Source organism: Microtus oregoni, unplaced genomic scaffold (assembly GCF_018167655.1).
Source record: "Microtus oregoni isolate MIOR12 unplaced genomic scaffold, Mior012 000013F_ref0000133, whole genome shotgun sequence".
Taxonomy (NCBI): Eukaryota; Metazoa; Chordata; class Mammalia; order Rodentia; family Cricetidae; genus Microtus; species Microtus oregoni.
Genome location: NW_024543072.1, coordinates 3,463,987 through 3,476,657, shown reverse-complemented (window position 1 = coordinate 3,476,657; position 12,671 = coordinate 3,463,987). Strand labels below are relative to the sequence as shown.

At 47.3% G+C, this 12,671-nt stretch overlaps 1 protein-coding gene across 16 annotated transcripts in view; it reads right to left on the bottom strand.

Annotated features, from left to right (window-relative positions):
- Window positions 1-12,671, bottom strand: part of Cacna1d (calcium voltage-gated channel subunit alpha1 D) — a 309,902-nt gene that overhangs the window by 76,484 nt on the left and 220,747 nt on the right. For 11 of the 16 annotated variants that reach the window (XR_005975392.1, XR_005975393.1, XM_041662363.1 and 8 more), the window contains 7 exons: window positions 11,427-11,514; window positions 11,097-11,156; window positions 10,118-10,144; window positions 6,399-6,559; window positions 4,922-5,147; window positions 4,635-4,842; window positions 724-844 (listed from right to left, as the gene is read on the bottom strand). Coding sequence is in view for 14 of the 16 variants with exons in the window: in XM_041662363.1 (XP_041518297.1) it covers window positions 724-844; window positions 4,635-4,842; window positions 4,922-5,147; window positions 6,399-6,559; window positions 10,118-10,144; window positions 11,097-11,156; window positions 11,427-11,514 (891 nt within the window). In the remaining 2 variants the exon portion in view is untranslated. The remainder of the gene's footprint in view (window positions 1-723; window positions 845-4,634; window positions 4,843-4,921; window positions 5,148-6,398; window positions 6,560-10,117; window positions 10,145-11,096; window positions 11,157-11,426; window positions 11,515-12,671) is intronic. The other 5 variants (XM_041662368.1, XM_041662370.1, XM_041662372.1 and 2 more) reach the window with 1 other exon arrangement.

Genomic DNA, 12,671 nt, shown 5'->3' with positions numbered 1-12,671 from the left:
TGTCTGTACACATGCTTATTTGCCACATGTAGGAAGGTTCTTCATATGGTAGGGCCTGTGCTAGGCATGGAAAAGCTAGAGAGAAGAGAGACACAACAACCAAACTTTACAAGGCCCTGAAGGGGCTGCTGAGGTCTAGGATCCACCTCAGAAGGGAAGAGGACTCAACAAGCCAGAGAATGGTCGCATGCCATGATACAGAACACAAGTGAGCAAAGCAAGACCGGGACAATCCAGCCAGGCGGTGGTGGCGCACGCCTTTAATCCCAGCACTGGAGGCAGAGGCAGGCAGACCTCTGTGAGTTCGAGACCAGCCTGGTCTAGAAGAACTAGTTCCAGGACAGGTTCCAAAGCTACAGAAAAACACTGTAACCAAAAACAAACAAACAAAAAAAGACTGCAACAATCTACCAGGGGCTCTCACTGGGTGACATGGATGCAGCCGTGACCTCCCAGTGACATAAACCATCAGGCTTCCCTCCTTGTCCTGTGTGACACGACACCCTTTATCTACCAGCACCTGTATTGGCGCCTGTTCCTGTGTGACTCAGACTATACGGCTCCCATCGGCCATGTGGAGAGAAAGGCAGCATGGAGCTAACAAGGGGAAGGCACTTGTCTTTCTTACCCCTAAAGCTGCTCCCATCATCACAAGCACCAGAAAATTCAGAGAGAACAAGACAATGCTGGGGATCACACAGTCCCAGTAGTTCCAAAGGATACAGTTACCACAGATGAAAAGGATGATGAAGTAGATGCAGACAATCATTCCAGAGGAGGATGGGCCTCCATAGGCCATGATGCCATCATACATCACCGCATTCCAGTCTTCGCCTGTCAGGATCTGAGAAGACAAGGCTGGGGTCAGACACGGGCAGATGCCTCAAACTACAGCTTCTATGCCAGAGTTCCTTGGCCACTGGTAACGCTGACCTCCAGCGTTTTTCATAGCCCAGCTCACAATGAAATGGATCCATCTGCTATCCTGTTGAAGCTTCAACATTTATCATCATCATAATTATTATTATTTTGGTTTTTCAAGTCAGGGTTTCTCTGAAGCTTTGGAGCCTGTCCTGAAATTTACTCTGTCGACTAGACTTGAACTCACAGAGATCCGCCTGCCTCTGCCTCCCAAGTGCTGGGATTAAATGCATGCACCAACACTGCCCGGTTGTTTTTCTCTTGTGATTTTCTTGTGTTGTTTTTAGTGATGTTGTTACTTGTTTTTCTGGTGCCTTTACTTATAGATTAAAATACACATACACACACACACACACACACACACACAGAGCTGGAGAGAGGGAGGGAGGGAGGGAGGGAGGGAGGAAGGGAGGGAGGGAGGGAATGAGAGAGAGGGGCCACTGGTATCTTTTCTTATGCTTTTAAGCATACCATATGTCTACAACTGGCTTTTCTCCACTCAGTGATATTCCTGGAGACCCTGACTGTAGGTTCTTCTCATTCATCTTACTCAGTATGTAGTATTCCACACAGCAAATGGCCTTCAGAGACAGGGAACTTTATCCATTTTCAGATCAGAAAATTCTGTCACATGAACGTGTATAAACTATCTCGGGTGGAAATAATCAGTTTCAAATGTAATCTTCTCTATTGATGATACCTGGTAATCCAGTCCATTCTGAAATCCATTCAGAGAAATACAGACTGCAGTTTTTAAAATGCTACCCCCCTTGGAAGAGAGTGTATCTTCTATGCAAACCAGAATCTGACAGCAAATGGGCAGATAATTAGAAAAGAGGCTCCTGACTTCATTCCTGAGAAAATTACAAAGAGACACCATTTCGCCTGTCAGGCTGGCAGCAATTATGAAGGATAAACACCCACCTCAGCAAAGGGAAGGAGGGAGGCACAGGCTGCCTCCATGCTGCTGCCTGAGGGTAAATAAATTCCACTATAAGGAGAGCATTGTCAGGGGACCAGATACGAGGAAGGCCATTTGCCCAGAAGTCCCACATGGAGGACTTGATCTGCACATCTGCTCTCTCACACACGCCTAGTGTATCCTGTGTATTCAGACGCATCCACCAGAGCGCTGGGAAGGGACTGGTCACGCAAGCAATGGCAGCTCACACCCATCGTTATGATGGTTTTGGAAGGAGGGTGTCACTTCTATGGGTCAAGTAGGTGGCCCATTTCATAACGATGAAAACAAAATAAAACAAGGCTCCGGACAGTATGTGGACTAGGCGACCCCCTGTGCCAACTCTCTACAGTAAGCAGGAGGGATGACCGTGAGCAACCCTCTAAGAGTACTAGGGACCCTGGTGAGGAGTGGTTACCACCCAGGAAGAACTGGTGACCAGGTGGGAGGATTGCCACTTTGTATCTTTTTGTAACACTTATATTTTGTGCTATATAAATGTATTGCAAGAAAAGGAAACATGTGTTTCCTGAAAGAAATCAGAAAAAAATAGTAACTAAACAGCAGCCACTATTAAAGAAAGACTGCAGTCTATTGTGGGTTTCAAATTGTGTGGTGTGACTTCCTACAAAGTCACTTAAGTGGCAGGAGGTCATAAAGGCTCTGGAAAGAGTAAAAAGTTTCTGAACACACAGCAAACAAAGATGAGTTCAAAAATCAAACCTTCAATGAGCCTGAGATGCTCCTAGAAGCAGTCACCCAAGCTGCACTGCACAACGTCCGTCAGCCTTAGGACTGAACTCACAGCATGCCCACTGAACACTGGGCACACTCTCATCCCATACAGTGCCAATGGACCCTGCCTGAACCCCGCGGCCTGGGCTCCCGCGGCCTGGGCTCTTGCAGCCTGGACTGCAGACTCCTGCAGGCTGCGAACAGCAGCATTTCTACCGCACATGCTAGGTTTTCTGCTCTTACAGAAACACATGTGCTTAATTGCAGAAAACAAAGCCATACACTGTTTTCCTAGCACAGCTCCTCTCCAGGTCGCTCTCACAGTAGGGTAACTTTGAACTGGACTGTATTCGAATATTTGATTTTAAAAACTTCTGTTTCAGTCGAAGGTTTGTAAAAACAACAACACAACAACTTGTTATATAAAATACGGTAGAATTTGCAGACGTTTCTGTACAGGACTTTAAACATACTTCTGCTGTTTTGTAGAGTACATATTTACATTAACCAACATTCTAGGAGAGGATGATTATAAAATCAAAATATCATTAATTTGAAAATTGATGACTATGCTGTATATTTTTCAGTATTCAGTGTGTGTGTGTTGTATGTGTCTGTACATGTTCATACGGTATACAAGCAGGTCTCGGGTGTCTTCATCAGTCACTCTTCACCTTGTGGTTTGAGACAGGCTCACTGGCTGGGGCTTACTGATTTGGCTAGGTTGTCTGGATAATGAGCTCCAGGACCCTCCTGTCTCTACTGTCCTCCCCCCAGACTGGGATTGCTAGTAGGAACTGCCATGCCCAGCCTTTTATGTGGGTACTGGGGACCCAAACATAGGTCCTCATATGTGGCAGGTTCTTACCAACTTTACCTAGCCCCAAGACTTCTTTATTTATTATATAGATTAGTATGCAAATTTTTATTTATATTTAATAAATGTTGAAAATGTACATTTACCAACAATATGCTCTTTAAAGTTTTTTAAATTTATTTTTATTTTTAATTTTGTGTGTGTGAGTGAGAGAGTGAGAGTGTTTAGGCATAAAGTTTTTTTCATTCTTTATAATTCATTACAAGCGATAGTTTGATTTATACACACACACACACACATGAATGCCCAAACACACCAATATACGTAGGGTTATTAGAAAAAAAACTTCTTGGGGGTGAAAATGGTTGTGAGAAGAACGTTTACTCTGTGATTCTGTAAATCTCAAACGACCATGTGAGACCTTCCAGATCATTCTCTCTAGACTCTGTGCTCCTTCAGAAAAGGACAAGTGACTTATCAAAGTCACAGATGCGAGCCCAGGGAAAGCCACTATAATACCTGTTTCTTGCCCTTCCCGTGATGCGTCCGGTCTGTTCCTCAGGACTAGATGTTTAGATGTTTGCTGTTATCACAGAGAAATCTGGTGGGGTGGATGGCACGGGGAGCTAACCGGTCAGGTTCTGACCACAGCAGGGGCCCAGCTGAGAGCACGGGAGGAGGGCTCAGTATACCCCAGCCCACAGGTAGCACTGCGTGCTGCTTTTCCAGTGACAGGCCCCCATAGGACACTATCTTCAGAGCCTGCAAGCCAACGGCAGAGGCTGGCACAGCCCCTACCACCCAGACTCCTCTGACTACATATCAAGAAATTCCAGATACAGCTTTCAAATTCACTTCTTGGCTTTGATCTATTATAATGGATTACAAACATGCCTAGTGATATAAAAAAAGCAAACAAACTAATGAATGACAAGAGGATTTTAGAGTCTAGTTTCCAGAGATCTCATAAGACCAAACAAAAGTGTTTTGGTTTGTCATATCACACAGGTAGTGGAAGATACTGTAAAATAAGTTACATGACATAAAATTCTGCCCCAGAGGACCATGGGATGAGAATGATTGATAAAATGGCATCCTTGTGTCTTACTGAGTTGTAGGCAGATCCAAGAAAGGCAAAGGTTCTGGCTCTCTGACTTCCACTCACAAGAGCTTCCAGGGTGGGGGAGGGGGAGGGCTCACCTGGAACACAGTCAGGAGTGCCTGGGGAAAGTTGTCAAAGGTGCTTCGCTTGGTCTGGGTCTCATCGAAATTAAACTTGCCACCAAACAGCTGCATGCCCAGCAGGGAGAAGATGATGATGAAGAGGAAGAGCAGCAGCAGCAGCGAAGCGATGGACTTCATGGAGTTCAACAAGGATGCCACCAAGTTGCTCAGGGAAGTCCAGTGCCTACAAGACAAGGCGGGGGGTAAACCCAGAGACCATCACCTCAACCAAGCACACACCAGTGCAGTGCCCACATCTTTACCTGGTCACTTTGAAGATCCTCAGGAGGCGCACACACCGGAACACAGAGACCCCCAGAGGAGACATGAGCTCCAGCTCCACCAGGATGGTCTCGGTGATCCCCCCACACACCACAAAGCAGTCGAACCGGTTGAAGAGAGAGACAAAGTAGGCCTGGAGGCCCAGGCTGTACATCTTCACCAGCATCTCACAGGTGAACAGAGCCAAGAGAACTTTGTTTGCAATATCTGGAAAGAAAAAGCACAGGCATGTTCCTCACCCTCCCACCACCTCCTTTCCATCACTGCCCACGGCAGACATGGCAAGGCCTCGCCCCAGCCTCTCTGCTGTGCTGGTGACAGGGGCCATCCTTATTGCTGCTGGCCACAACCCAGATGTGAGTCTGGAGAAGTCACTCGCTTTCTCTGGGCCTCCAATTCATTGACTATGAATGGTAGAGACAGTTATCACATGAGTCCCTGAGCCTCCCAATGCTAAACCTTTAAGATTGTGCATTGAGACCACACGTTAGTTTTTTCTTTAATACCCTCACCGCACACACATACTTTCCCCCATATAGAGAGAAAATAAATAAAGAAAAATAATAAAATCTGACATTGAGGAGTGACCACTTGTGGCATCCTAATGTCGGTTTTTATTTTCATTGATTTATATTCTGTGTATGCGGAAGTGTGATGTGTGTGTTCACGTGTGCATATGTGTGGTTAATCAGCATGTGTGTGTGTGCGGGGTGTGTGTGTGTGAACATGTGCAGGAGCCAAATAAAGATGCTGCATGGTCTCCTTGACTACTCCCTGCCTTAGTCCCTTGTTGCAGGGCCTCTCACTGAACCCAGGCTGGTCCCAGTGACCCCCTGGTATCTGTCCATCACACAGAGCTGGGGTTACAAGCATATATTGCCATGCCTAGCTTTTCATATGGGTGACCGGGTCTGGGGATCTGAACTTAGGCCTTCATGTTCGTACAGCAGACACTTTACTTACTGAGCCATCTCCAAAGTCCCAAAAATTTGTCAGTAGCAACAAACATTGTGGACTGAGGGCAGCAGAAACGAATATACAGAAAGACAACTCAAGAGTTCAAAACTGTCCAGTCTAGAAAGGGCTCTTCCGGGGATGACCTCCATGCACCCCAGTTCTGGCCACCCAAAGCTGCAGAATCGAAATCACTTACCAAAAATACTAAAGTGGGGATAAAGCTTCCAATGTGCCAGGGAGAGGTATGTATCAGCTCCAAAATTCCTGGGTCCTGGGCTATCTCAAGGTTGTGGTGTAAGTTAGCTGATATTGCATAATGCAGGCAAGACACCTTCTCTGGGGTGGGGCTCGCTGAGTCTGAATTGTTCTACTACTTCTTAATTCTAACTGGAATGAATGTTCTACTACCCCATTACACTTCGCTTGGATAATACCGAATAGCAATTGTCTGTGAGCATCTCTAATCCAGAACAAAAGAAGAAGAGCACCTTCCTGCCGTACCTTGGATCTGTGTCAGCCAGTCGGGCTGATTGTAGTGCTCGGAAGAAATAGTCAAAGTGTTGAGAAACACCAGGACGATCACCAGCCAGTAAAACGTGACAGATTTCACGGCAGCCCTGCATCTCCTGCGATTGAATCGGTTCCAGCGACGCCAGCGCCGGCTGAAAAACAAGCAAACCATTGCTCCCTAGACCACGGACAAAGATGGCATCTCAGAGGCCAATAAACTTCACTGAGCAATAGGAGAGGTTCGCGTTAGACGGCTTAGGACGGAAAGAACGAGCTACAGCACAGGCGTGAACAGACCCCATGATAAAAACTGTTGGTCCTCACATGCAGCTCTCAACAGAAGCATCCTGGATGGATTTTGTTATCACTTCCCTGCTGCTATGAATAACTCCAGGATCTGACATAAGCAGTGGGTATATAACGTGCATGTATCGCCTGCAAGTGGGCTAAAGAATCTAGATCTCCACAGACTCACGTGCAGATTCAAGACTGCACTGGGACACACCCAGAGATCTTGTAGGTGCCATAGGGCACATGATCTGTTAAGGGCAGAGGGGCAGAACCACTCAGCTTATCATATGTATCTGTGTAGCAGCTTATCATTATCAGAACGTATTAGGTGGCAGAGCCACCCATGACCGAAACTCTCTTTTTAGGGAAGTGTTTATGCCTTTCCTCTGGGGCCTCGTGAGTGTCAAAGCCGAGTGGGACGCGTGTCTCAGGCTGAGTCATCAGGTGCCCTTTCTAACTAGCAATGCTCAAAATATACCTTTAGGAGCAGATCCAATATTGAATTGTGTTTTCATAAGAATAAAACCAACAGAACCAAACAGACACGTGACATGTCCCCGCCCACCTTCCGTCTCTGTTTGTAATTAGGGAAGACATTTTCTCCCTTCGCCTGTCTCCTTTTGGGAAACACTCCCAATCTTCTTGTCATAAGGGGACAGTTAGGCACCAGAGACTGCTGCTCAGCAACCTGGAATGCAGGGAAGAACCAGCCGGGTCTCAAGTCCCTTCTCTTCTGGCCATGCTGTCTCAGTGTCCATCAAGAGGGCATTTCCTCTAGAGGCATGACTCAGGAGGGACATCTAGGCTGCTTACTCAACTGTGTGGCTGTGCTAAACTCTTGCAACCCAGGAAGCCAGCGAAGGATGGGCACTGGGCGGTTTCACATAGACCTGGACCCGGGAAGTTGTGCTGTGCTTTCTTCTGCTCTGCAGCTTCCGATGGGACGAAGAGCATCTGGAAGCAGGATGAGCAGCACAGACAACTCTTCCGAGGCCTCTAACAGCTTATAGCTGAGCTCTCCCGGGACACGTGACCCTACACACATAAGTAAGGTGGTCCCAAAAGGCTATGCATGGTGGGTTTATCTTGCACAGTAGTGACAAGGTACGAGCAACTACAACATCTAGAAGACTCAGTGTCATATCCCCTGGAAACATACAACACTACTGGCTGGACTCCCCTGGGCTCAGTTATGTGTGGATGGTAGGAAGCCTGCATTCCTGAACACTGGCTATGTGGGTGCCTGGTGCTAGTAAAATGGGGTTGCAAAGGCACTTTTCCAGGGTTGCTGGCCTTGATACGCATGAAGCGTTACTGGTAAATGATAACTGCAAATTCACACATGTCCAGCCCCAGACGGAAGGTGGGGCCCAGGGAGAAGTACTTGTCTGCAAAGCAAAGAGCTGGGCTGGATCTTAATGAGCAAGAGCTCTCCACAGGCAGTGGAAGTCTCCCGAGAGGAGACATCAGGCCAAAGACCCTGGAGGTGAAGGCACCAAGGCAAGACACCTATGAAAACAGGACAGTATGGTATGGTCACTGAGTCATGGCGGAGGGGGTGTGGATCTGGGAAGGGATGTCAAAAGCTGAGACAGAAGATGAGAAGTAGGGACAGATTCGGAAGCATTTCTATGGTCTGGTAACAGAGACCAACAAAACAACTCTAAAATCTGACTCAAAGTCAGGTTGAGATACGATTTACACGCGGCAAGTTTATTCCTTTTATGTCTACACTTGGTCAGATTGTAGGACACTTCCATCACTCTGTGCTCGCTCATGGACCGCATCCCCAGAGCAACACTGCTGGTCTGCCTTCTATGCCCATTGTTCTGTTTCAGAATCATGATAGGCATCCCTTTGAGGCTTTTTTTCTCACCCAAATGCTTTTGAGATCCATCAGTGTTGCTATATTATCAGTAATTTTTAAAAACCTAACGTTATTGTGTATGTATACATGCACATGAGGTGTGTTGTGTGGTGGTTAAGTAACTCTATTGGGCTGCTTCTCCTCCACTTATGTACGTCCTGGGGTAGAACTCAGGTCACAGCAGGCACCTTCAACACTCAGCCATCTCAGTGACCTTCTCAGAATTGTTTTCCCTTCTTCCTATCACTGAGAAGTCCTGCACCTTATGGATAAATCACAATTGATCTGCTCAAACCACTATAAACACGTATAATTATTACATATGTCTTTCTCTTACATCAGTACCTTAGAGTTGGAACTGCTATGCCATATCTTGAATGTAATTGTGAAAAATTAATAAATGCTTTCCCAAAAGAATTATGTCATTTAACATGCCTGCCAGCGCTGCACAAAAATACCTGCCAGCATCCCTGTCAGAACTTGGCATCACTAGACATTTGAATTTGATCTACTTGTATCAGTATGCAGTAGTATTGTTGAACTTGCATTTTCCGGGTAAACCATGTTCATTTCACATGCTTCTATAGCATGCTTTTCTCTTCTTTCTGACTTGAGTGCTGGAACCTTCCTCCTAGTTTTACATGGCTGTTCTGTCATTGACACTATCTTTACATAGAATTCTCTCTATATTGGATACTAGTCTTTTATCAAATATGGTTTGCAAACATTTTTATCAGGTTTGTGACTTATCTTTTTATTTTATAATAAAACAAAGTCAAAAGATTTAATTCTTTTTTGGTTTTTCAAGACAGGGTCTCTCTGTAGCTATGGAGCTTGTCCCGGAACTAGTTCTTATAGACCAGGCTGACCTCGAACTCACAGAGCCTGCCTCTGCCCCCCAAGTGCTGGCATTAAAGGTGTGTGCCACCACCGCCCGGCTAAAAGCTTTAATTCTTATGGGGAACCAATCTATCACTTTTTTTTCTAACATGGATCAATGAATTTTAAGAAATCTTCACCTAACCCATGGTCACAATCCCTTTTTCCTGTTTTCTTCTAGAGTTTCTACAGGTTTGGGTGTTACATTTAGGCTTGGCCTACTGTTTGTATATAGCAGGAAAATGCTGTAATTGATAAAGAATACATAGAAGAAAGTACATAAAATGCAGGCACAGGGTTCAATGACATTATAAAGTGAACACATAGCCTGCATCCAGGTCAAGGAACGGAATACTACCAGGTGCCTTAGATGTCTTCCTGGACTGTCTTGTAGGGAAAACCTGTGAGCAGTAGTGGGAGGGTAGGTAAGAAGGCGGAACATTGCTTGTGTGTTGCGCTCTGCTGGTTTACAGGCTCTGACTCCCCTGTCCTGCTTCCCCCAAGGCAGGGTGGTAATACTTAGACTGACTGGAATTTGGGGTTCACGGTTAAACTCAAGTCTAGACCAATTAACTCCATGTAAAAGTTAGAATTTAAAACATAACATAGAAAGTCCAACACAAGCTCATGGGGTGAGGGGGTGGGGGGATAAAAATGGAAAGATGATACTGACCTGAGTTTGGACTTTGAGATGGCTTGACTGAAAGGGAAGAAAACAACGTTCAGACTCCCCTTCAGAAGGCTTAAGCATATGCTCCCAATTGCCGAAGCAGAGAGGGCTGAAGCCATGCACAGAAGCCAGAACTCTGGTCCCCCGTGCTACAGCCGGCCAGCTGGTTAAGGGCAGAGCAAATGTTCAAGTGCTACTAGTATTGCCAAGAGGGGGCGGAGCAGCACCCCTGAGAGCCCAGAGGTGGGGTTCTTCTCTTGTCACCCCAGAGGAAGCCAGGAGGGCCTCTCTCGCCTGCAGCCCCCAACTCAACAGTAGCAAGGCTGCTCCTGTTTGAACCGCATCCCGGCTCCCCTGATCACTGAATGGGTGAGGATAAGGACATAGCACGCCCTAAAAGCCCAGTGTTCTCGTCTGTAAAATGGGGATGGCAAATCCATTCCCAGCCTACTTCACGTCATTGGGAGGGCAGAGCAGGAAGAGAACAAAGGCGAAATCACTCCATGAGCCATTATGACATATAATATAGTGTGCCATTTTTATAAAACTCTGCCCCAAATGAGGTTGAGTTCTCTTAAAAATGACACCTGGACTTTACCAGAATGAGATGGAAAGGACACAGGCGGGAAGCAAACAAATCCAAACAGCACAGGGCTCCCCAAAGCAGGCAGTTCTTAGCACAGTGCCCACCACCCCCAATCCCTGCTACTGCAGCCCAATCATCTAGAGAAAGCCTGGAAGCCTAATAGGATGGTGCCCCTTGTGGTCAGGAAAGGGTAGTGCAGGCATGGCTCCAGAACAAGGGGCTGTGAACAGGGGAGGGAGGGGCCTCCAGATCAGCTCCTGGAGATGAGGTTGGAAGGCCCCACGGATGAAAGAAAATTTGAGTATGTGGCACATTCTAGTCAGCAACTCGGCCATTCAAGCTCTTCCTTCACAGCACAGATGCCAAACCCAACCGGAAGGAGAATTCGGCCTTTACCCCCACCGCCGACACCCAGAGGGCCCAGTCTTGGCCGCGCCTCTTCTTTTCCACCAGCACCTAATGAACACAGCAGGTGGCTGGGTTAAGGAGCACACTCCCCAGGCTCTATCTTAGCAGGACAACTTTCTAGGCAGAGGTATGCGAGATGCTGGGATGCCCCCAACAGCCCTGGTACAGGGGAGGGGCACCAAAGGGATGGAGGCAGCCTGTTAGAGACCAGCTACTTTTCTACCAGAGCCTGAAGACTCCTATGCCCTCTGGGGTGTCTCCTCCGAATTAGCATCTCTAAACTGTGGGGCCAGGAGGACAGGCAGCCTCCACACTCACCAGAGACTTCCACAGCAGCCCTGGGTCTCGCCTTCACCACTTACGTTCTCCGTGTTCACAGATTCAGTCTCACTGGTGGGCATGCTAGCTGTGGGGAGAAGAAAAGGCTTGAGACAGTGTGCTGTGGCATGATGTGCCCGGGGGTGGGCCAGGTGCAGAGTCTCAGGAACCAGGAAGGAGCACAAGGCTGAGCAGCCAGGTCTCTCTACTGCACGGAGCCTTTGCTTCCTGTAGATGCAGAGAAAGCCAGTAGGTGATTTTAAGAGACAAGTCTGACAGCCCAGATGCTTCCAAGAAAAGAAGGTGCCACACTGAGCCCAGCCACCAGGCCCGGGACAGGTTTAAACTCTCCACCTCAGCACTTACATAGAAGCCACCTAAACCCCACAGTATGGAACAGTTCCTACTGCCCTCCTTGTGAATCAAGGGTTAGTGTCACAGCTCACACTAAAGTTTTTACAACACATGGAAGACAAGCTCTTATGGCCGGGTGCAGGCCACACACAGAAACTTTTCAAAATCTAGGAGCGTCACTTAGTCTAAGGAAGTTGATCTGATACCTGAGTTTCACTGAAGTCAACGTGCAGGCGGTAAGTTCCAGATAAGCCAGCAAAAGAAGTAGGAAGAAACGGTCTTGGAGCTAAGAGCAGGGTTGACTGCAGTCCTAGGTCTGAGATCTCTGAACCCTATGTCCAAATCAGGATCCTCAGAAGTAGCAGAATGTAAAAATTGACCTGGTAGTGCCTGGAGGCTCAGAGATCCCCCACCTAAACACGTGTACATCTTGTTCCTGGGGCAGAATCACAGCGATTACTTCACCCACAGGAAAGCCTTGCTCCTGTGGGCAGGCAGTTCCCTGAACAAGGACGCGTCAAAACTCAGTCCCTGCTTAGGAGACAGGTAAAGCTCACCACATGGATGAAGGTGGGACCCGACTCAGACCCAGAGGTCAGAGTGTTTCCCAAGGGCACAAAGGGAAATCCCTGAGCCCTTTCCTTTTGCAGACACTCAAGAAACTGTGGAAAGCTTAGCAGCTAAGTCCAGGCACACTCGGGCACAGGTGTCAGAAGCAGAAGCCAGAGGAGTAGAAACTGGGACTGGGATTACACTCTTTAACACAGTCCTGGGCCTGGCTGCCGCTGTGAACTGCACTCCATAAAATAAGTGAAGGACCAACATTTCTCAGGCTGGGTCAACACGGAGCATCTTTAACCAATGTACAGAGAATTCCCCCATCAGCTTTCA